The sequence below is a fragment of the Perognathus longimembris genome, chromosome 4 (assembly GCF_023159225.1).
Source record: "Perognathus longimembris pacificus isolate PPM17 chromosome 4, ASM2315922v1, whole genome shotgun sequence".
In the NCBI taxonomy this organism is placed as follows: Eukaryota; Metazoa; Chordata; class Mammalia; order Rodentia; family Heteromyidae; genus Perognathus; species Perognathus longimembris.
Genome location: NC_063164.1, coordinates 54573321 through 54596930, shown reverse-complemented (window position 1 = coordinate 54596930; position 23610 = coordinate 54573321). Strand labels below are relative to the sequence as shown.

General features: G+C 40.6%; 1 protein-coding gene across 1 annotated transcript in view; it reads right to left on the bottom strand.

The window, feature by feature from the left end:
* Positions 1 to 17295, bottom strand: part of Stk39 (serine/threonine kinase 39) — a 267321-nt gene extending 250026 nt beyond the window's left edge. Inside the window, exon 1 of the mRNA XM_048345293.1 lies at positions 16929 to 17295. Within this exon, the coding sequence (XP_048201250.1) occupies positions 16929 to 17157 (229 nt within the window). The 5' untranslated portion in view covers positions 17158 to 17295. The remainder of the gene's footprint in view (positions 1 to 16928) is intronic.
* Positions 17296 to 23610: the final 6315 nt, after the last annotated feature.

Here is a 23610-nt window from a genome sequence, read left to right as displayed (position 1 = left end):
GACCCTCAGATTTCAACCTAAGTAGCTAGTATTACAGGTGTGAGCTACTATGCCCAGCTCACAATTAGTTTTAAGTCACTTTTTTAAAGCACAGTAAGGAATAAAGAGGCATCCCCACAACCTCTGTGTATTGACAGGCCCCACCAACGGAAAAGGACAAAGTGATTCACACAGCACAAGGGGAAGATGTATAAACCTTTTCTTTAAATCCAATTGTCAAGAAACAGTTACATCTATAATAAAACAACAAGAAAGTTCTCTTCACTTCACAAAATCAGAAATAAAAGAAAGCCCATTTACAAACACATATGAAGCCAGGCACAAGGTGACTGTCAACTCTCCTCCAAAGCAATCAAATAGAGATTAACATGCCTTTTGGGAAAAAAAAAAAAAAAAACAGGCTGTCAAAATGAAGGCTTTAAACTGCCAGAGTTCTTACCAAACAGGCTTAAAATCTTTTTCTCCTAAACAATAAAGAACATTGCACAGTCCTTAATAAAAAAATAATGTTTAATTTTGCTTACATATGAAAGAAGTCATTTTTAAGCAGACTAGGACAAAGTTTAAGACTACCAAAATAAATTGTGTAAAACTCACATCAGACCATTCAGTTTTCTCTTCCAGAATAGGTAGGTTGCTACTGGCCTTCACTTACCCAACAAAAATTCCTTCATAATGATAAGGGTAAAAATGAAAATGGTAAAAAAACAAAATCAGGAGCTTAATACCACCTCTCAAAGCAGATTACATTTCAAGTGATTCAAAACCAAACTAAGCATTTTATGAACATGGTTCTCATTTAAAGAAGTAACAGATAATCTACTGTTTGAGATTCTCAGGGACAGATACCAAAGTCAACAACTTGACTAGTCAAGGCTTTAAAGGGAAGTGGAATGGGGCTCCAAGGGAGAACAAAGAAAACAGGATACTACATAGTGACCCTCACTTAGGGCGAAAACAAAGCACCTTGAAGAAATCTTCCAGAGGGTTATTAACAAGCTTTCATCCTTCAAACACTCTCAGCCTTTGGGAGGATCAGATTCTCTTCCCAATATCCATGGAGAAGATTCTGCTGAGATAAAGTACTCACACAGGAAAACGAGTTGGTCCAGAAGTATCGGGTTCCAGGTATACTTTCCAAAACCTCATTGTCATTACATAAACAGGATGAGCCGTTTCAGAGTACTCTAAATCCAGCAGAAAAATTGAGACTGTCTCATGCTTTGGGTATCATCATTTTAGAATTTAAGACAACTTACATCTGAGGCTGGACATAAGTTTTCCAAATTTATACTCCATATGGAAAAAGGGAAGTTGAGTTCAAGGAAAGCATTTACTGACTAAAAGAATAAACTGCTATTTTAAACATATCGTGTGTGTGTGTGTGTGTGTGTGTGTGTGTGTGTGTGTGTGTGTGTGTGTGTTAGATCAGGATGCTGTTTTGCTAATTAGGAGTAATATTCTTTTTCTTCTTCCTTTCCTTGTTTTCCTCTGCCTCATCCATATGTGTCTCTTCATATAAATGAGTAATCACTACTTACCCAAGAATAGTGTTACATAAATTATTAACATATGGTGATACTTTCCACAACAAGGTCCTTCTCCAGCCAGGAGCTTTTGATCTACACCTTTCACTGTGTTTAGGGAAGTATGTTCTTTCATGAAGGGATCCTAGTAAAAACTAAATTCTTGTTCTCTGGAATGAAGATTAGTAAATAATGAGAGAATGCAGCAATCTGTAGCCATTGTTGTGGCTAAATGGAAAAGATCAAGAGAAAAACTAGACAGAGCACAAGAATTGGGATTCTAGTTAACTATAATCATCTGACTAAGTAGAAATACAGAGATACAGAGTGGGTAGCAGAGCCAGATAATAACAGGAAGAGAAGCAGATAGACAAGAACAAAAGCAACATGCACACTGACTGGCTAGTGATGCTAAGGTTAAGAGACCCAGAACAGTGAGAATGCAGAGTTCATTTTTACTGCAATTCTCAAACACCAAAGCAAATGCCCAGCTTTTCCTGGGCTCATGTGAAACCTGGGATTGTGGATGAGATCCTTATCTTTCTATTCCCACACCTATTTTTAAAATAAATGTCTTGTTACTCAGGTAATATTAGCAAGTCCTTATTCTACAACTAAGAGAAAATGTTAATGAACTTTATTACATTTTGTAATCCAGACTTCTCAGCAATTCATAAAATATGTTCGCTGTGATAATCATCAAAATTCATCTATACAGATGTATATAGATTCATCTACATCTTTCATTTATAGATTTATCTATATATTTCATTTTTTAGTCCATATAATAATGTAACTTTCACTCTCTAAACTCAAAGGACAATTTCTCTCCTCTCCAACCCAACCACCCACTCAGTTTTCTCCTCCCAGTCTTAAGTATGGGTCAAGTAGACAAGAAGAAGACAAGATGCCTACTCATTCCTACTCCCTTTTAGCTTTAAAGCCGGCAATGGGAGAACATAGCAGAGTATAACAGTTGCACGAAATATTCAGTTATTGATCAAAAGCATAAATATAATACCACTTGAACTAGCAATTACAATTCTACATATCTTTTCCAATAGAGATACTGAAAATTAGGGAAAAAATGTCAATAAAATAACTTCATACATAAATTAAGAGGTATCCACAGATCGAAAATATAGATTCAGAATAGGAATATCTTTGTGTGTGTGTGTGTGTGTGTGTGTGTGTATGTGTGTTAGTGTGTCTATGTTTGTCAGTGTGTGTAAACACATGCATACCAGTCCTGGGGCTTGAACTCAGGGCCTAGGTACTGTTCTTGATCTTTTTTGTTTTTTGGTTTTTGTTTTTGCTCAAGCACTCTACCCCTTGAGCCAGAAATCCACTTCCAGCTTTTGAGTGGTTAATTAGAAATAAGAGTTCACGAACTTTTCTGCCTATGCTAGATTTGAACCATGATCCTCAGATCTCAGCCTCCTTTGTAGCTAGGAATATAGGTTTGATCCACCAGCACCCAGCTTTTTCAGAATAAAAATATCTTAGATGAAATAGAGCTATAAGACATGGTAGAGAATGATAGTGCATGATGAGTATGTCTGTGTATGTCTCTCTCTCTGTGTACATATATAAATATGTATATAAAATATACATATAAGTAAATATGTATATAGCTTCATGAAAGTAAATTTATAGAACTAAATTGTAGAACTAAATTTGTAGAAATAAATTGTAGAGCTGTGAATAATTACATTATACATAAAATTACTACAAGTATGAGTGTGTATGTGTGTATATGTATGTATAAATATGTGTGAATTTGTAAATATACATACCAAACCAGCCATTGAGCAGGCTGTTTCTGAGCAATGAAAATTGAGGGTTTGGGGGTTGTTTTCACATACTCCATACTCTAGGATTATGCCATCATAATTTTAAAACCTTTCTCACTCTGATAAAGAGAAGCAAAACCTTTCTCATTTCTGAAGGCTTGATGCATCAATAAGTATTTTCTCTTTTGTTCTAACTGCTACTTAAATCTTTGAAATTTAAAATAACAAAATATTCAACATTATCAAATCAAATTCACAGAGTTCCATTCCTCCCAATTTGTCACATAATCAGATTGCTACTATTTTTTAAAATCACATATTCAACCAATCTAGAAAAATTTCACACTTGTAGCTGTAGGCTGGATGGTGTGAAATCTGAGAGTCATTGCTCTGTTCAAACACACCCACAAACAATAAGGAAGTTCCTTACTGTTTGGTTTTGTGGGAATAGAAGACCTTGGTTTTATTTTTTATTTTGTTTCCTTTTGTTTTGGATTTGGTGCTGGAGAATGAGCTGAAAACCTAGAATCGCGCACAAGTTAGGTCAGTGCTCTGCCATGAGCTGCACCTGCAACCTGAAAAGTTACTTATTCTTAACTTGCCTCTAGGCAGAGCTCTCAGTATTTTTCAATAAGAAAAATACCAAATACCATAAAAAGTGTTCTCACTGTATTAAGAGGGCAAAAGGCAAAAGTATATGACAGATAATTTTAGGAAATATTAAATTGTAACATAGGTAAGATTCAACTCTAGTCAATATATTCTGGTTCTGAAAACATTTAAGTACAAGAAAGAACACACTTAGTCTTTTCAATGATCAAGTACGCTTGATTATCAGGGTCACTTCAAGTAAGCAAGAAGTAAATCACTTTGGCCAAGCAAGTATTAATCTAAAACTAATTTATTTTTCTTTCTCTAAACAGTTAAATATGAAAGTACTACCAGGCACTCACACCTGTAGTCTTATCTACCCAGGAGGCTGACATCTAAGGACCATGGTTCAAGCCAGCCTCTTATAGAAAGTCCACCAGACTCTCATCTCCAATTAACCACCAAAATCTAGAAGTGGAGCTATGGATTAAGTGGTACATTACTAGCCTTGAGTGAAAGGTCAGGAACAGTGCCCAGGCCCTGAGTTAAGTCCCAAAATCAGCACACACACACACACACACACACACACACACACACACACACACATACACACACACACGGAGAGAGATTAAGAGAGAGAAATATGAAAGTACTATGAACACAAGAAAGCAGCAATTTCCAAAAATAAAAAATTCACTCTTCAAAATTCTTAGCTCATTGAAACATACTCCGAACACCAAAATTTAAATACTGTATCTATCTGGGTAATAAGGTTACTAGTAAATTTTCCCTCTTCTTATTTGCCTGTATTGCTTCAAATCTCCTAAAATTATCTCTTTAGTGCTTGTGTAATATTGTGAAAGTATAATAAACTTGAAACTGCTCATAACCTCTGTCTCTGGCCAGGCACTAGGGGCTCACTCCTGTGATCCTTGCTACTCAGAAGGCTGAGACCTGAAGGACTGCCATTTGAGGATAGCCTGGATAGAAAAGGCAGTGAGACTACATCTCTAATATAGTGTACTTAAGATGTGGCTCAGATGCCCCTCAGTAGATTAGTGGGTCAAAAAAAATGTGGGAGATATACACAATGGAATTTTATGCCTCTATCAGAAAGAATGGCATTGCCCCATTCCTAAGGAAATGGAAGGACTTGGAAAAAATCATACTAAGTAAAGTGAGCCAGACCCAAAGAAACACAGACTCTATGGTTTCCCTCATTGGGAATATATAGTATATGTCTAGGATAGTCATAGCAGATCATAATAGCCCAAAATCTATGCCCATATGAACACATAAGATGATGCTAAGTGAAATAAACTCCAAGTTATGGAAACAAGTGGTATATCATTGTTGTTGTTATTTTCAACATACCATGTTAAATTATGACCTTTTTCTTTTGTCTTTCTTTCCCGTGGTTTTGCCCATGATATAATTGTAACTGATTTTAGTACCATGGATAGTGTATATATGTGTATTGGAAATAGGAAAGGGAAAGGAATACCAAAATCGAGAGACAAAGGATAAAGGACAAACCAATGCAACAGCAATACTTACAAAACTATATGGAAATGGTGAAGGAGGGGGGAAAATGAGGGAGGAGGTAACAAGTTGGATAAGAAAGGTACTCACTGTCTTACATATGAAACTGTAACACCTCTATACAGCACTTTAACAATAAAGAAATGAAAAAGAAAAAAAAGATGGGGCTCAAGTGGTAAAATGATAGCTGTAAGCAAAAAAGTTGAGTGAAAGCACAAGGCCCCTGAGTTCAAGCCCAGGTACTGACACAAAAAAAACTTATAAAAATGAAATTATAAGTAACTTCCTTTTCTCAGATCTTCATCCCCATGTGAGAAAGGAGCCCAAGCCAAACACAGGAAGGCTGCTGCACAGGTTTATGCCCAGGTCCAGACCAATCTCCTCTTGGAAAGAAAATCTGTAGCTTAAAAAGATAACATTTAACCTTCTTCCCACATCTTGGGTGTGATAATATTTTATGATAAGGACTTTAGTTAAAAAAGAATTGGAGTTTAATAAAAAGTGTAATCACGGATCTTTCCTTTTTTCCAATGGTATATGATAAAGACAAAAATGGGTGAATTCTGTCAATAACTATTACTAGGCTTCTAATGGAAATTCTTTTTTAAAAAGCAAGCAGTAAAATATTACTGAGCTGACCTCAAAAATTTTAAAAATGTCTTAATTATCTAAGCAAAAACAACTTTAAATTAAGCAATGCAGAGGGAAAATGTTATTTTTCAGGCACTGATTGACTGATCTAGCTCACTGACCTCTAGGTGGCAAGAAGACTAATTCATCCCAATGCAAACAATCTATACTTTCAACATGGTGTCCAATTTTAAGGAAGTCTGCAATAAAACACCAAAAGGCTAAAAATGGATGTGCTTATACATATACACACCCTTTCCCCTTCAGATGTCATATCAGAACTGACATCTTTGGATTTTTTTAGCCAGCTATGCATTTCTGAAGCCAGTTTTACAGCAAAAGCACTCCAACGCTTAGCTCACACAGCAAATTAGTCTACAGGGCCAACAAACAATGACACCAGTAAAATCAAGGTGAAGATGTATAATTGGTGACCTCACAAGTAAGAAAAGTAAAGTTAGGGCTGGAGTATAGCTAGGTGATATAGCTTTTGATAGGTTACATGAAGACCTGGATTCAAACCCCAGCATGGTAAAATATATGTGTACATATATATATATATATATATGTGTGTGTGTGTACATATATATATATACACAGATGTATATGCGTTCATTTTTGTCAAAAAAAACTCAACTATATATTTTAAGTAAAATAATAATTATGTAAAAGAATTTATTTCAGTAAAACATTCATTGCTTAAAACACTTAACAAAGTAAACTAGTGTCTAAGTGGTACCCTCACCCATGTCCCCTTAAAGGAAATAGCTCCTGTCCTTATAAATTCTAATATCATTAATTTTAAGTCAGTCAGACCTCACAGTAAGGTAAGCATTCATATTTGTGTGTGTGGGTCTCTCTCTTCTAAGTAACTCTGAAATACAAAGGGATAAGCATATACAAGTGAAGAGTATTTCATTTTCATACCAAAAGAGACTGTTTAAGCACTAGCCAAAAAGTGCTTGAATAACTTCCACCTATCTTAGAACCCTGATGTCCCCCTTCTCCTTTAAGGCTATTTAACACACTCATAATTACAAAGCTGCCCTCTCTGATCTGTTTCTAGTGGGCTTTGGAGAACAGGACCTGCCTCAAACTGGAGCCTTCAGAAAGTTCTGCTGAAAACAATCAGGAAGATGGCAGTAGAGGAACTGAGAACTCTGTCTCTCAGCCAGAGAGGGTGTCACTTTTTAAACAACCATGAGTATTTATTTTAGTGAGGGTAAACAATCTAGCCCTGATCTTCACCAAAAACATTACTTTTCTGAAGTTCACCCTAATGACCACAATGTGAAACTATCCAGGAACACTTCTGCTAGCCCCACCTAAGCCACCAAACTCCCCAGGAAAGGTACCATAGGAAAAATGTTTCCATAACAGCCAGTTAAAGGTCACGCACTGGATTGGTACTTCTTGAAAAGGGCACTTGCTAGGAAAAAATATTTTAAAGAACTACAGAGTAAAAACATTCTGTGTTGCAGACCTGGTCACTCAAGGGAGAGCCAAACGTGAGAAAGTACAGATTGTCCCTGAATTGGCCCCAGATTAAGCCCTGTTAGTCTCCCAGCACAGATTTCTTATTCACCCATCATTAGTTCCTTCTCTAACAAAGCAGGTTCCCTGCCCACAGAGTGGTTATCTAGAATAACTTTCTATGAAGATACTGACTTAGAGAATGGATGCTTTATTTGCTTTATGATCTAGGCCACCAATCCCTTAATCACCCAAATGCCAAAATATTTTGGGCTTTTTATGTTATTGTAGTTTGTTTTGTTCCATTTCTTTTTGTTTGGAGCAAGCCTGGTAAAATGTTTCAAACTCAAAGGAAAAGAAGAAATTATGAATCCATTTCATGGTAAGTAACTAAAATTTTAATAGAGGCATTATTTTCCTACATAAGGTTAAGTTCCCAAATTCTTTTTCATTTCATTAAAAAATAAAACCTAATCAGATTTCCCTTCATAACATGAAAGAAGATAAACTGAAGTGATTGCGACTGCCAAATCCAAACTTCAAATTCTCCAGTAATTTTTTTATACTCCTGAAAATACTGGATTTCACTGAATCTCTGTGCTTATAGGATCACAAGAACAATTACAAAATGAGCTAAGTGGGCAAGATAAAAAAACATCTACTTTAAAACTATCTCCCCTAAGCAAACTGGGGTATCTGTCTCAACATATATCAAAAAGGATAACTTCTCCTGAAAATACAAATTGATTAACTTTCAAATAGTGTACAGCATGAAAAGCAAAGGTGTATATACACACATAAGGTTCACTGGCCTGTTTTCTGTATGTTCTGTCAGTGGTAATACTAGAACATGTCTTCAGAAAGCAGTCTCCCACTCTTATGGCCAGCATAAAATGAAGCTAGTCTCTTAAACATTTTAGACAAATTAACATTCAGGGCTATCCCCTCAAATCTTCTATGAAGATACTGCCTGAATCTATACTGCCCAAAAAGGCAGTCACTAGGTCACCATAAGCATGATTTTTACCTTGATTTCTACATGGTAGAGATCATCTTGATACATATTTGCTCTACTTAAATGGTAGTTAATAAATTCTTGTGTTTGTTTCTGCTTTGTTTTTGTTGTTTTGATGTGAGAGATCACCCTTTGGGCCTTACACAGACCACACACATACTTTATCATTGAGCTGCATCACCAGCCTGCAGTTAATAAATTCAAATTGGTAATATTTGTTAAGAATTATTTTTCTTTTGTAGTGCCGGGGATCAAGCCCAGGGCCATGTGCATTTTAGGCAAGAATTCTACCACAAAACTACATCCCTACCACCAAACCAATAATATTTCTTACTTTTTTTCTTCCTATAAACAAGAAGAAACAACATGATGTAAGTAGAAGAGAATACTGAACTAGGTAGGAAATGAAATCATAAGCCCAACAGTCTAAGGACTTTGGGACCACAGACAAGGCATTTCAACAGTGACCTTCAGAGTCTTTTCTAAAGGACAAAAGCAACTGAAATGTCTGTTTTCTTTGCTACTCCATTCCTCTTTTCTCCATGTATTCTTATGCCATCTCTCACCTGGAAATGGATTTGTAAAAAGCCAGCACTGACCTGCCCCTCCTTCCTCTAGGACCCCCCCTTGGGCTTCTCTTCTGCTGCCTTCTGAATCACCCTATAATGAAACAAAGGGAGATAATGACAAGGCCAGAGATGAAGGAGGGAGGGCAGGAGAGAGTGAGAGAGGGTAGGAAGGAAGAAAAGGAGGGGAGAGAGAAGAGGAGAAGAGAAGGAGGTAGAGAATGAGACAAGATGACTCTAGATAAAAGCAATATGTTAATTCTGAAAATGTAATTCTTTTTCAATAGCCCCACTGAACAGGGCAGAAAAGAAAGCAATTAGAATACCCCTTATTTCGAACCCTAGTACAAGCTCAAAACAAGTTCATGAATTCCCAGTTCAAAAACAAGATCATGAATTCTTCTAAAACCTCCACCATCAACAGATTATGAGAAGCCTCAAACTGTCATAAGTCACTGGTTTCCAAAATAGTCCACAAATGTAGATCTATCATTTACACAGCAGTGGTCCATCCATCTCTATAGGCCATCAGTTTTCCAGCAAGCAGTGTCAACACAAATGTCTCCAAATGTATCTACTTTTCTTAAGGAAGAACTCCCTAATTCTAGGCTTCTGAGAGTTACATGAAATGCCACTTAACTTGAAGAAATTTGAAAAGAAAATCAGAGATAAAATGAATGACCAGGTCCCACTCCATCTTTAAATGTTTCCTTGTATATCAAAACATAGTCAATTTAAAAGTCAATGTCCAAGACATTCCTTAACACTATGCCCGAGTTTACTCTCAAAAAAGTGTTTGCCAAATGAGAAGAAATTTGAAATACTTGAATATTTATTCATATTGGGTTCCAAAGTACATATCTAAATCAATTCTAGAAATAAATCCCTGCCAAGTCATTTTCTGAGAGACTATTATTTCTTTTCTGCTTTCTAGTTAAGCCATGCTTGAAATGCTTTTTACTTAATATACCAGATTCTCCTCAAGTATCAAAGTCTTGACCAACAAGGGGCCAATTTGTAAAAAAGAAATGTCTTAAATACTTGAATCACTTCTACCATCTTGGAATTGCTCTGGTCAAATTTAAACAAAATTATCCTGGTGGAAAATGTAAAACCTACAGGATGACATTGAAATTCTTGCCCAAAAGAAGCGCTCTAGAGTCATCATATCCATTACATTGGTTTTGACTTCAAAAGAAAACCCAGTTCCAGGGCACTGGCCTGTCCTCCTGTCATTCTCTGGCCCTTATAAATCATAAAAATACAGCTCTTGCCATCGGAACAACCTCTGAAGGCCCTGTGTTCTGCAATTCTGCTGCTTTATTTCATCTATGTCCTGAAGCTCTCCAAGAGTTCTGATCTCTATATGGCACCGAACAGCAGGATAGATAAGAAAGGCAGCTCTAGGACTTTAAGGAGAACATCCCAGGACTTCCCTCCTCTGCCTACAGTGTCTAAGAAGAAGGATAACTGAACAGAGCAGCTCTGAGACCTGCAAACCCCAGAAGCCACCTCTCAGTCCTAAGATCAGGGGAGCCCAGTCTCCCCCAGCTCTGTAAAGTAGGTGGTAGAAGCATTCAAAATACTTACTCTTGACCTTCAAAAGTAATTCTACAGTTAATTTCTACAGAACCCTTTAAGCTAATTGGCCCAAACTCAAGGAGTACCATCATTAACCATAGGAGAAAGGAAATTCCCAAAGTCCAAAGTCAGAGAGATTCTCTTCATTTCAGAGTCCGAAGTGGAGATGAGGATCTTGAAGTTGTGGCAGGCTGGGAAGGAGAAGGAAGTAAAATCCACAGAAATGGCATGATAACCTAACTAGCAATTTCAGAAGAAGAAATGAAAGAGTGCTGCAGAGAAAGAAAAGGAGGACTGCAGTACCAGCTGTTGCTGGCCACAGAAGGAGTGCAGGGATTTTAGACAGAGTAACTAGGGTCTTTTAGAGAGAGGGCAGAAGCCAGATTGCAGTGGGACTGAGAGGGAGGTTCCTTCAAATAGCTCAGCTGTGAGTGAACCAAAGGAAAGAGATAAGAGAGTAGCCGGGGAGGGGCAGGAAGACAGTTTTGTGTTGTTTTCTTTTGTCTTTTAAGAAAGATAAAGGAGAGTGCTAGGGATCTATCTTACAGTTAGAGCACTGCCTAGCACCAGGAGATACAGGGTTCAACCCCAGCACTACAAACAATAATAATAATAGTAGTAGCAGCAGTAGTAGTAATAACAAGAGAATAAGAGAGAAAATGGAGGATGTTTTCAAGATGAGAAAAAGAAAGTGGGAAGTAAGAGACTTTATTTAAAAACAAAGGCCCCTTTCCTCACTCACTGGGACACCCAGAGTATTTCTTTTAGTCAGCAGCATTTCTGGCTGCATGGCAGCCTCCAGGCCAAACTCAGAGGTGGAAAAAAAAGTGCAGTCTTTGCAGGTTGCTCCCTGAGCCTTTCCATGATGGGCTGATCCTCCCCAGCAACCTTCCCGCAGGATGTGATCACCACTTGTCAGAGGGCCATTTGGCACCTAAACTTTTGAGCTGTCCAAATTGCCAGGAGCTCCACAGGTCTCCCCAGCTTCCTCCATGCCCCATGTTGCAGCGCTGAATGTGGCTTGGAGGTGGTCTGTGAGGAGCCAGCCCCACCTGGGCCTTGGCTCACCTCCTGACCCACCTTCTGGCCACTTAAGAGATGTGGTGGGGGCAACTTTTCCTCTCCTCCTTCTCCCTCCCCAGCAGAAACCAAGCAGAGAACCTCTTCAAGCCACTTCAAAGTCTTGCTAAAGACATTGCTGTGTTATCTCCTGATAACTTGAATCTGATTTAGCAAATGGAGTTTATAGTAATTATGGCTAAGACTAATTGAGAGTATGCACTGTGCCAAGTGCTCTTTTAAGTACTTTACATTCTCCCCAATCCTCACAACCCTATTTTTATCATCTCCACGCTACCAATGAGGAAACTGAGTACAGACACATCTAAATAATGTGCTCAAGGTCACAAATGCCAGTGACAGCCACAGTAGGACATGAAGCAGACCAGGCCTTCAGACTCCAGAGCCAGTACTGCTGCAATGTATATTCAAACACCATCAAAAATATACTATACAACAAAACACAAGAAGCAGGGGAAATTTTACATTATTAGTTTCAAATGAAATGAATCAACAAAGCAAAGGTTCTCATCTTTCTCTTCCTTAAGTTTCTTTTTATCTTGAGATTTATTTTCCCCACTTAGCAATTTCAACAGGAAATTTAAAAGAGAACTGCTTTTGTGAATATGACAAGTACTACTGAACCATATACTTAAAAAGTGGTTAAGTGCTTGGGGACAGGGAAGGGAGGGAGCTGAATGATAGAGTACTTTACTAGCATGGATTACACCCACAGATTACATCTCTAGTATCACAAGAAGAAAATAAAAAGGGTAACAGTAAAATGTTGTTCTGTATATTTTACCTATCAAATATGTTTGTGTATGTATTTTCTTTATATTCTAAAAATATAAAATAACCAAAATCAAAGTTCTGTCTGCAGCCAAGTATTTTAGCCTCCCCCTCCTTTTTTAAGCCAAACTAATCAAATTCAAAGGACCAACAATAACAGCTTTGTAGGCACCCTGGTATAGCTAACTACTAAGATTCTCAAACTGCCTCTAGGACAATTTGAAATCTAGCACTTTTCCCTAAGCCCTTGGAATTCCTGAGAAACTCAGAGCCAAGTGGGAATGCCCTGAGCTGTTTTTACTGTTCTCATTTTAGGAGAGGTCTTTGCTCCTTCAAGACTTCACCACAGGTCCTCAGGAAATGCACCAAGGACTCAGGAAAATGCACTTGGGCCCTGATAAAGTCTCACAGGAGAGAAATGTCCATCCAAAAATGGCTGGAATTCCAGAAATCAAGTTGTTTCAATTGACTAAGAGTGACAAATTAAGTATTACTTTCAGGTCATCCTAAATGTTCACCCAATGAATTTGAGAAATGAAGTACAAAAAAGAAAGGCTTATTCTGAGGGAGGGAACCCCCTAAGACAAGCAAACATTTGAATCAGGAATCTATCAGTGTTTCTCAGAGAAAAATCAGGAAAGACAAAAATACTTCAAGAACTGCCTGAGCACAACTGAAACAGGTATTTTGGAGACCACAACTCTTCCAAAAAGAATTTCATTGAGGTTGTTCCATGGATGCCCAAGTCAACATTTACGTGAATACTATCAACAGATAAACTAAGCTTTAGGTTCTCCCAGTGTCTCTAAAGAAAGAAAGTGGAAATGAACTAAGAGGAGAGGAGAGAAACAAAAGACTAATGAAGCTGAAGATCCCAAACACATAAAAATTCTCCAGGAGCAGTTTACTTGTACAACAGACTGAAGTATTTGGAATGTACTAACACAAGAGTATTAACTAGATAACTAGAGGAATTTAATAATTTCACATATTTAACCTCTCACTAAACACCAAGAAATGATATCATTTCTAGGTCAGGCATAATTTTCTGAACCAGATTACCCTAAGCGCATTATAATTTCTCTACTCCTCTTTTGCCACACAAGAACAATGCACCAAAGAGCAAACCTTATTTTTAGACTTGGAAAAATCCTGTGTTTATTTTTCTAAAACAGAAGTCAAATAACTGACCTGCTCTGTTTGGATGTTAATAAACCTATTCTCTCCTAATGCTGGGGCCTCAACCTCTGCCCAGAAGGAAATGAAGAAAAAGTGTTCCATGTACCCCTGCCATGCAGGGAAGTTAAAGCAGCATGCATCCCCTGGCTTTCTGCTTGGGCACATCGAGCCTCCTGCTGGTCACCCTTCACACTGCTGTAATCACATCCTGTGACACCTGGCTCTGTGGCAGGGAGAGGCAAAGCTGTCAAGGGGCATTCATGTTGAAACTGGTTCAGTGTTTGGGCTACTAACTTCTTGCATGTAATGTTGAAGCAAAAATGTTTAAACATAGCTCACTCTTAATCACTCTGCCAGCATTAAACACTAAATGGAAATGAGTTTGTAATGCCCTATCAACAGTCAGCCCTTGCAAAACCCTATTCCAACAATCTTACTTTTCAGTAACAAAGTTTCAAAAATGTGAAATAAACTTAAGACTGTTGAAAAAGCCTTTCCAAAGAAACATGCATTTTTCTTTAGTCTTTCTTCCCCATGGTTTTACCCCTGATGTCACTGTAACTGACTTTGGTACCCTGGATATTGTATATACCTGTATGGAACTAGGGAAGGGAAGGGGAATATCAAAATGGAAAGACAAAGCATAAAAGACAAACCAATGCAACAGCAATACTTACAAAACTATATGCTGTAAACCAACTGTACAACTCCTGGGGGGAGATGGGGAGAAGGGGAGGATGAGGGAGGAGGTAACAAGTTGGATAAGAAATGTACGCACTGCCTTACATATGAAACTGTAACCCCTCTGTACATCATTTTGGCAATAAAGAAATAAACAAATTTAAATTTTTTTAGAAACCCACTGGGGTGGAATGAGCAGGTGCTACTTAGGTTCAAAGTGCTCAAGTACATTTCCTATTTTTTTCCTTCAATTAAATTGGCCAAGCTCAATTAACAATGTTGTTAACTACAAGCAGAGAGGGGCCCTTCAATTAATCACACTTAAAGATTTTGTTCATTAGTTCACAAAAGTGGTCAACTCAAAAATATTTTTTTGGAAAGGCAAGGATTAATTTTAACACTAATAATCAACTAAGTAAGAATATAAGTTGATAATATATAAGTTGTGATTTCAACCCCAGAGACCCCAGGGAAAACTATGTGGTAGATACAAACCAACTATTGGGCATACCTCTGTAAATCAGGGACCTTGGAGTTGTTCACAGCCAGGTTAAGGAATGCAGCAGTGGAAATAGTTAAGCACCTTACAAACCTACTCAGACTTCAAAACCCCGCTAATATATGGCTTAATTTGATTAATAATCTGCTTCCCGGTTTCTCCTAGCAGTCTCTCTCCTTTCTTAAACTCCCTCATCACACACCCTACAGAATCCTATATCTGAGTCTCCTAAGTCAAGAAGGCAGGAACCACAGTGATCTGGGAAGCAGAGTACTGGGGATGGGGATCTACCTGTCAAGTGCTTGCTTGCTTACTCAGCATGTGTGTCCTGAGTTCAATCCTCTGCAGCAGCAGAAAAAAAAAAGAAAAAAAAAAAAGGTGGGGTGCTTAGAAGGAAAGAGCTGGAAAAACTGGTAAGAGCAGAAGTGTATTAGGACAGGAGGGGGTTCCAGGAATGAACAGTGTAAGAATCATTATAAGGACACAAAGACTGAGGGGGCAATGTCTAATGCAAGAGGTTTTGTTGAGAAGTCTAGGCCTTGGGAGAGGCCCCTGAAGTTATTTAATCCAGGCAGTGACAAGCAGATTCATCTTGAATCTTTAGCTAAAATCTGTGAAAGACAGGATATTTAAAGAATTTTTCTACAAATGTCTACAGGGGTTACATGAAGCTTTTGTACTGCAGGTTTCTATGCTGTCCATCATTTCCTTATATACATATATGCTTATGAAATATATGCATACTCATCAATTACATTCACACAGAAGTAGGTGATAAAAGCTCTTGTAAACACCTAAGAAAATTATTGTAATTTCTTAAAGAAAAGAGCTGAATAGTTTTTAAGTGAGAGGTTAAAAAAATTAAAATAGATATCCTGAATCCCTTTTTCATACCATTCTTATATATTAAGATTGTGGGACAGCAAGGTCTTATCTCAGCTTTAATAAGGTCAGATGCTAAGTCTCACTCTACCTGCAAGCCCCCAGGTAAAGATTAACTAAATGATCCAGTAGGGAAGGTTCTAAGCAAGGGGACAACACAAATCCCCTGGCCTTTCAGTGCCTGGTCCAAAGAAAAGTAACACCGGCTTCTTGCCGTTCGACTTTGCCAGGTATTTAAAAATGTAAGATAAGGTGATATCTGAACCGACTAGAAGGCACCGAGAGGCAGGGTGCAGCCTCCGGTTTCATCCTAGCAGATCGGCCCTGGATCAGAAGGAGGCATCGCGACCAGGCGCAGGGCAGGAGGCCAGGGCGCCTTTCTCTGGACCGAACTGCACCACAGGGCTGAGTGGCGGGCGGCGCGCCCGGCACCAAGGGAGGCGGGTACCCGAGCGCGCCGGGCTGCGCTGCCCTGCCATCCCGGCTGCCGGGCGGGCGTGGAGAGGCGGCTGGCTGTCAAGGAGGGAGGGCAGCATCCTCCCTGGCCTCGGAGAGAACCTGGGCCTCCGAGGCTTCTTACGTGGCCGACTAACCCGTGGTGAAAGGGTCATGGCGTGAAGCACGGGAGCGGCTGCGCCCGCAGAGTCCCCCTGGACGCGGGGCGCGGCGCGGGGGCGCTGAAGCCCAGGGCGGCTCCCCCGCAAACCCCACCCCACTCCGGCTGCTGCTTGGCTGCCCGCGTGGCCACCGGTCACGGGCTGCAGCCCCGATGCGCAGCAGGGAGGGAGATGCGGCGTCGCCGCCGGGTCCGTCCCCCCCCCCCCCCCCGCCGCCCCGGCGATCCGAAAGATAAAAGTTTGCAGCATGCGGCTCGTCTGCAGAGGGAGTCACATCCGCCGCGCTGCCTCCTGCAGCACCAACGCTCCGAGATCGAACAAATAGATTTAAAAAATAAAATAAAATGCTGAAGCCGGTAGGCCCCGAAGCCGGCAGCTCTGCCTCCCAGGCGCGCAGGCTGGCGAACCCCGCATCCCTCACCCACTCCCGCTCCGGGCCGCGCCTTCCTCCCGGCCTCGATGCCCGGCCTGGACCAGCCCCACCGCGCCGGCCCGCACTGACCGATAACCTCCTGCAGCTCGTACGCGTCCCTGCAGATGGGCCAGCCGCCGGCCTGCGCCGCCGGGGCGGGAGCCGGTGCCACGGGCGCCACCGGAGCCGGAGCTGAAGCGGGAGCTGGCGCGGCTGCTGTCGTGGCCACCGGGGCCGCCGGCGCCGCGGCTGTGGCTGTCACCGGGGCCGCCTGCTGCGGAAGCTGGACGTGCACGGGCGAACCGCTGGGCTCCGCCATGATGCTGCCGGAGGAGAGCAGGAGGACGCGCCGGCCGGCCGGCGGACGACCTTCCACTTGAAACTTCCCGTGCCTCGCCGCCGACACCTCCCGGCCGGCGCACGCCCTCCCCGCCCGCCGCCGCCGCCGCCGCTGCCTCAGCCAGCCACGAGGGGAGGGTGGAGGAGGCCGAGCCGGGCGGGCGGGGGGGAAGGAGGGAGGAGGCTGCGCCGGCGGGGGCGGGGCGGGGCGGGGAGGAGAGGAGGCGGCGGCCGCGGTGCTCGCCGAGCGCCGGGAGCCTTACGCGCACCGCGCTTCCCTGCCGCTGCCGCCGCGGCTGCGGCGCAGCAGAACCGCCGCCCCCCTCTGCACTCTGCCCTCCGTCCCCGGGAAGTTTCCCCACCACCCCCCGAGCAAGGCCGCCTTTAGGAGATGCTCTGGAGACTCCTCCGCCCTCGCCCTCCCTGCTGCCACCCCGATTGTCCCTGGTGCCTTCGCCCCAGACTACTGGGCTCGCCACCCGACGTCCCCGGGGACCCCGAGGGCGGGTCGTCGAATGGCTGCCAGGTTCTCAGCTTCCCCAAATGTGCTCGGCCAGACAACCCCAAGTTCATTTACATATCAGCCCGGGAGACACCTCCACAGCCGCCGCCCGTTTGTAGGGACGTGGGTTAAAAAATAACCCAAGTTGTAACTTTCCGGACGCTTGACCTGCCAATAATTCGTTCCCACCTGGCCTAATCTAATCACCATCCGCAACCTGACTCCTAAATCCCAGGCTGTTCACAGATTCTCTTCGTGTGTTCAAAGGCGCTTGGATCCAGGGAGGTGATGTAAGGGGCAAAGTTAGAACTCTAGGACAAGACTGGGGGTGTCCCTGCAAGGTAGAACACTTGCCTAGCATATGAGGGGGAGTCCCTGCTCCAGTCCCTAGTACTGGGGGCAGCGGGGAAGAGGGGAATGGAGGGATTTAGACGGTCTACTTCAGGTTCCTTAACAACATGCTCTATTAACCCATTAAGACCCAGAGTCCAGACATCAGAAGTTTCCTTGACAAAACATAAAGAATTCACTGAAGCATAAATAAACTGCCCTGCAAAGCCTTAATTAATTGCTACTTTTTCGACTCCCCCTCCCAAATTACCTCATCCTTAAAATTGCTATGGTAAAACCATAGGTCTTCTAATTATAGGTGTCACATTTCACATTGAATATTCACTCTGTTCCCTCCCAGAGCTGACCCAGGTACCCATTCTGTCTTGAGCTGGAATGATGCATAGTAAACCAATAGTCATAATTAGTCACTTGGCCAAGATTATCCTGTCTAGTTTTCATGATGACCACTACTGAGAAACAGAAACGAGAATTTAATTTAAAAAATAAAACTCTGAGTACATGATCTTGTCTCCACCTTTCTTTTTCTGAAATATTATTTACAAGGAATCCAGAACTGTACCCTAAGAAAAGCCATTTTCCAGTCAAAACAATGATAGAAACTGAGAAGTGTACTCAATTTAAGAGATTAAGTACATTTCCCAGTTGGAATTAAGCAGTTGCCAAAACCTGGTCTTTCCGTTGAAATATATGCTGTCATTAAGGAAGCATATACCCTTTCATACAGTGATACTTAAAAAAATAAAATGACAATTTTAATGTCTGCCAAGAAATAGACTTCTTCATAAATTCTAGGCTTCCGATGAATTGGGGAACTCTTTATGCAAAGCCATACTTTTTCTCACCTTTTCAGGTGCTGCTTCTATCCTACACCAAAGATCTAAGGACCCTTTCTAAGAGAAAAGATTAAACGATTATAACTTCTGTTTTTTCCTATGATTTTTTTAAAAATTTTGACTTCTGAACCATGAAGTGGGATTATGAAGGCTAGGAAAGTTCCTGGGTCTTAGAAGGAAATAATGATGGTGTGGAGACCAGTACCACAGAGTTGAATCAAAGCTAGAGCACTTCATTTCCCACAAAGATCTTTTCCCTAGACATGGACTAGGTATCTCACTGCTGGTGATGACTTACAAGAGTGTGACTCAGGGGAGACCCACCCCTTCCAGCAAGATCTACATTTAAAGATTGTACACCTTCAGTGGCCTTTAGGATCAGGTTTATATATGAAGAATAGAACGTATGTTTAAGCTGTATAAAAGCATTACATTTGACCTGGAAGTTAATGTTTCCATAAACAATGGAGTAAAGTTGTCTTTAAAACATGGAAATATTTGTATTTTAGAAGGTATTCTACTGATTCTCTATTTTCCCTGAAAAGTCCATAACTAAATTTAAATAGAAATAAGATTTGTGTCATTCAAAGACGTTAAAATATAAAAAGAAAAAATAAAGTTTAATCTGTGTTGTTTTTTTTTTAAGTTTGCCTCGTTATGTGTCTGGGGTTGTCAACAGAAGCACTCGTGTCCTAGATTATTTTCTTCATGTCTGAGCGTTATTTCCCTGTTCAATGATCAGAATGTGAATATCTTCCTAGACCTTTGGATTCCTATGTTGAAACCTAATCCTTAATTCAACAGCACTAAGAGCCTTTAGGTGGCTATTAGGAATTGCCTGTAAGTCCAGGCAATGGACTTACAGTGGCCACTTGGAAATCAGTAGGCTAGAGGCAGGTATCTAGTCCCTGACAAATGAACAGTTGCTCGTTGCAGGAAAATGACTACTCTAGCTTTTTTTCACTTACAATCTGTGATATTGTTCTCATTATTTTCCTTATAAGTCCCAGGAAATTTTCTGGCAATTATAACCCCCAAATCCCATGATTTGGTAATCAACATATGAATTCCTATGATAAAATAGGAGTCATATTCATCTCACCATCTTTCTTTTAAGCACAGTCCTTAGAGACTCTTTGCTGTAGAATGGGAACAGCTCTTGAAGAGATGAGCAGGTGTAGTTTGGTATTAAGAGCCTCCCCGATCTCCTTCATGGAATTGATTTCCTCATAAAGAGTCTTGAAAAGCATGGTGTGATGGGACATACCTAAAGTTCCTGCACTTGAGAAGTTAAGTGAGAAGATACCTGTTTGGAGGCCAGCTTGGACTACATTGCAAAGTTCTCTAACAAAATGAAGAAAAGAAGAAAGGAAGAAATAAAGGAAGGAAGGAAGGAAGGGAGGAAGGAAGGAAGAAAGAAAGAAAGAAAGAAAGAAAGAAAGAAAGAAAGAAAGAAAGAAAGAAAGAGAAAGAAAGAAAGAGAAGAAAGAAATAGGGAGGGAGGGAGACAGACAGGGAGGAAGGAAGAAAGGAAGGAAGGAAGACAGGAAATGAAGGAAAGGAGAAAGAGGGGAGGGAGGGAGGAGGGAGGGAGGAAGTAAGGAAGGAGAGAGATAAAAGAAAAGAGAGAGGGGGAGGGATGGAGGGAGGGAGGGCAGGAGACACAATTATGGAGGAATGGGGATATATCTCTGTGGTAAAATGTTTGTCTGGAATATGTAAAGCCCAAGAGTCCCATCCCCAGCACAAAAATAAAATAATCAGATTAGTCTCTCCTGCCCATCTCTATGCTGCTGGGGAGCAAATCCAAGGTTTTCTGCTTCATGATCTCAACTCTGGAAATACTCCACTAATCCTAGTCTGAGAGAACTTGTTTACTTCTAGGTATGAAGCAAAAATTGAATCTCTACCAGATACCTGATTCTCTGGCACCTGGATTTTTGGATTTCTCAACCTTGACAAATTTTGAGGAATAAATTTTTACTGGTACAAACTACCTAGTCTAAAATATTTCATTATTATAAACTAAGGTTGAGTGAATTTAATACTTCCGTTTTCCCAGTGGTGGATGGAACTCAAGGCACCATGCATGCTAAACAAGCATTTCACCACTGAACTACATCTCCAGTCCTATAACAAGTTTTAAATGTATCAGCCAGATGTGGTGGCACGCAGCTATAATCCCAGAATTCATGCGGCTGAGTGGAAAGGATCCAGAGTTTCAAGCAAATCTGGGCCACATAGAGAGACCCTGTCTCAATAAACAAAGCAAAAAGTACAATGACATCCTTTTAAACATCAGTGTGAGTCAGCAGTGTCAAGGGCACATTAGATGGAAGGAAGCTGCGGCAGGAAGGTCTATTTGGAAGCCATGACAATAATCAAATTAGAGAAATGTAGATGTGAACTAAGCCACCATACTGAAATAACAATGAGGGTGACAGTCAGTTTAAAGCTTAATTAAGGAGAAATGGAACTTGGTGATACAGGAGAATCCTTTAAATAGCAAGTTGTACTAAAATGTACTAAGAAAGTAGAATACACAAACACCATTTCGAAAGTGTTTGAAAAATACATATGATGAAGGAATACATATGTGATTGAAAGATGTTCTTTTGTCCATTGCTAACATGTAATTGAACACAAAAGTCTTTGACATTGCATAGGAGAACGTAGCAGGATGTTTCCACGTACGAAGAAAATCGGTTACTGTATTTACCTCCCCTGCTCTCTCATACTTGCTGTTCTAAGGATTCTATTGATTTAAAAGATTGTTTTCAAAGAGGAGGTAGAAATATTTCTTTTGACTTTGAGCAAGGGCAGAGGATGGCAGGAAGGGCAGGCCTTAAGTCAAATATGTCTGTGGTTGAATCTCTGTTCTGCACTTCCCTGCAGGTATCCTGCTCAACTTTCTGAGCCTATTTCCTCCAAACAGGCATAGGGATCCCTGGCAGGTACTGCACTATAATAGCACAGTGATGGCTGCAGAATTGACTAGCAAGGACTCAAAGGTAGCTGCCTTCTGGAAGGCAAGGGCTCCTAGTCTGTGAGATGACAAGTTTCTATGTTTTCTGCCACCCAGTTTGTGGGGCTTGGTAACAACAGCCCTAGGAATCCAATAAAGTTGGTTTAAAACTGATACAAATGAGCCAACTGCATTTTATTTGGACCGGTTTCAGCCATACAGACTGATGAAAATTAGCCACTGCTTTGAAATGATCACTACAAAAGCCTGTACTTACCACCACAGATTATTTTTAATGACATTTTAGGTTGTTTATTTATTTGTTTATTCATGGTGGAATTTAGGATTAAACTCAAGACTTTAGGCTAGTGAGGCAAGTATTCTACCACTTGAGCCCAGACCTCTACTTGAACCACTCACTCCTTTTATTTTGTTTGTTTGCTTTAGTTTTAAATAGGTCTCATACTTCTCCAGAATAGCTTTTGAATAGCCAGGATTACAGGCATGCACCACTGTAACCACCTTGCTTTGATAGAGTTCCACTCACTTTTTTCTCAGGCTGGCCTCAAACCAATATCCTCCCAGCTCTGCCTCACACATAACTGGGATTATAGACATACAGCACAACCATGCTCGGCCTGTTTTATTCTTTTTTTTTTTTTTTTTTTTTTTTTTTTTTTTTGCCAGTCCTGGGCCTTGGACTCAGGGCCTGAGCACTGTCCCTGGCTTCTTTTAGCTCAAGGCTAGCACTCTGCCAACTTGAGCCACAGCGCCACTTCTGGCCGTTTTCTGTATATGTGGTGCTGGGGAATTGAACCCAGGGCCTCATGTATATGAGGCAAGCACCCCCAGCCCGTGTTTTATTCTTTTTACTTATTTATTTTGATGTTGAAAACTAAACCAAGGGCTTACTGCATGCTAAGCAGGTGTTCAGCTTAAAAGGGTATTACCCTTTTAAGATAATCTTAAATTGAAAAAATCCTCTAAACATACTATCTGAATGAATTCTTGGATCTAAAATGTCCATCCAATACATAATCAAGAATATTACAAAGGTCAGGCATGGTGATGCATATGCATAATTGCAAAAGTTGGAAGGTTGAGCCAGGAGGATTCTGAAGTCAAGGATAGCCAGTACTACATAGCAAATCCCTGTCTCAAAGATACAAAAACCAACCAGCCAAGTAGAATATATGTGCCTTTCCAACTTTGAAGACCAAGCCATCTTATAATTAACATAAAAGGGGTGTCAAATGATTTCCTCTAACAATCTGATATTACTCCTTATGCACAGTTCAGAGCTGGTCTGATTCAATGTTATTAGTTTTAACCCAGTGTAGGGTTAAAATGTCATTATTATTAATTTCCTAACCAGAAACAAAACGAGGCTTAAATCTACTTCAGGCTGGATTATTGCAACTTTTAACTTCATCACATATGATTTAAGGGACTAAGTTTATATGAATTGAAATTTCCAGACATGTGTTTTTATTTTTCAAAAATTCTTGAAATTGACTTTATATTCCATTTTATATTACACACACACACACACACACACACATACACACAACTCTTTTGAGTGACAGCTAACAGCTCTTTGCAATTACAGAAGTTTCTGAGTTTGATTCAAATCGTGATGGACCAATGCCTCACTAAAATCCCTACTACATGTACTCACTGAAAAACTTCAGTATTAAGCAAAAAGTGTTCTTGTGACTAAAACACCAGATGACATTATAGCCATCTGTGTGATAGCCTTTATGATGTCATCTGTCTATA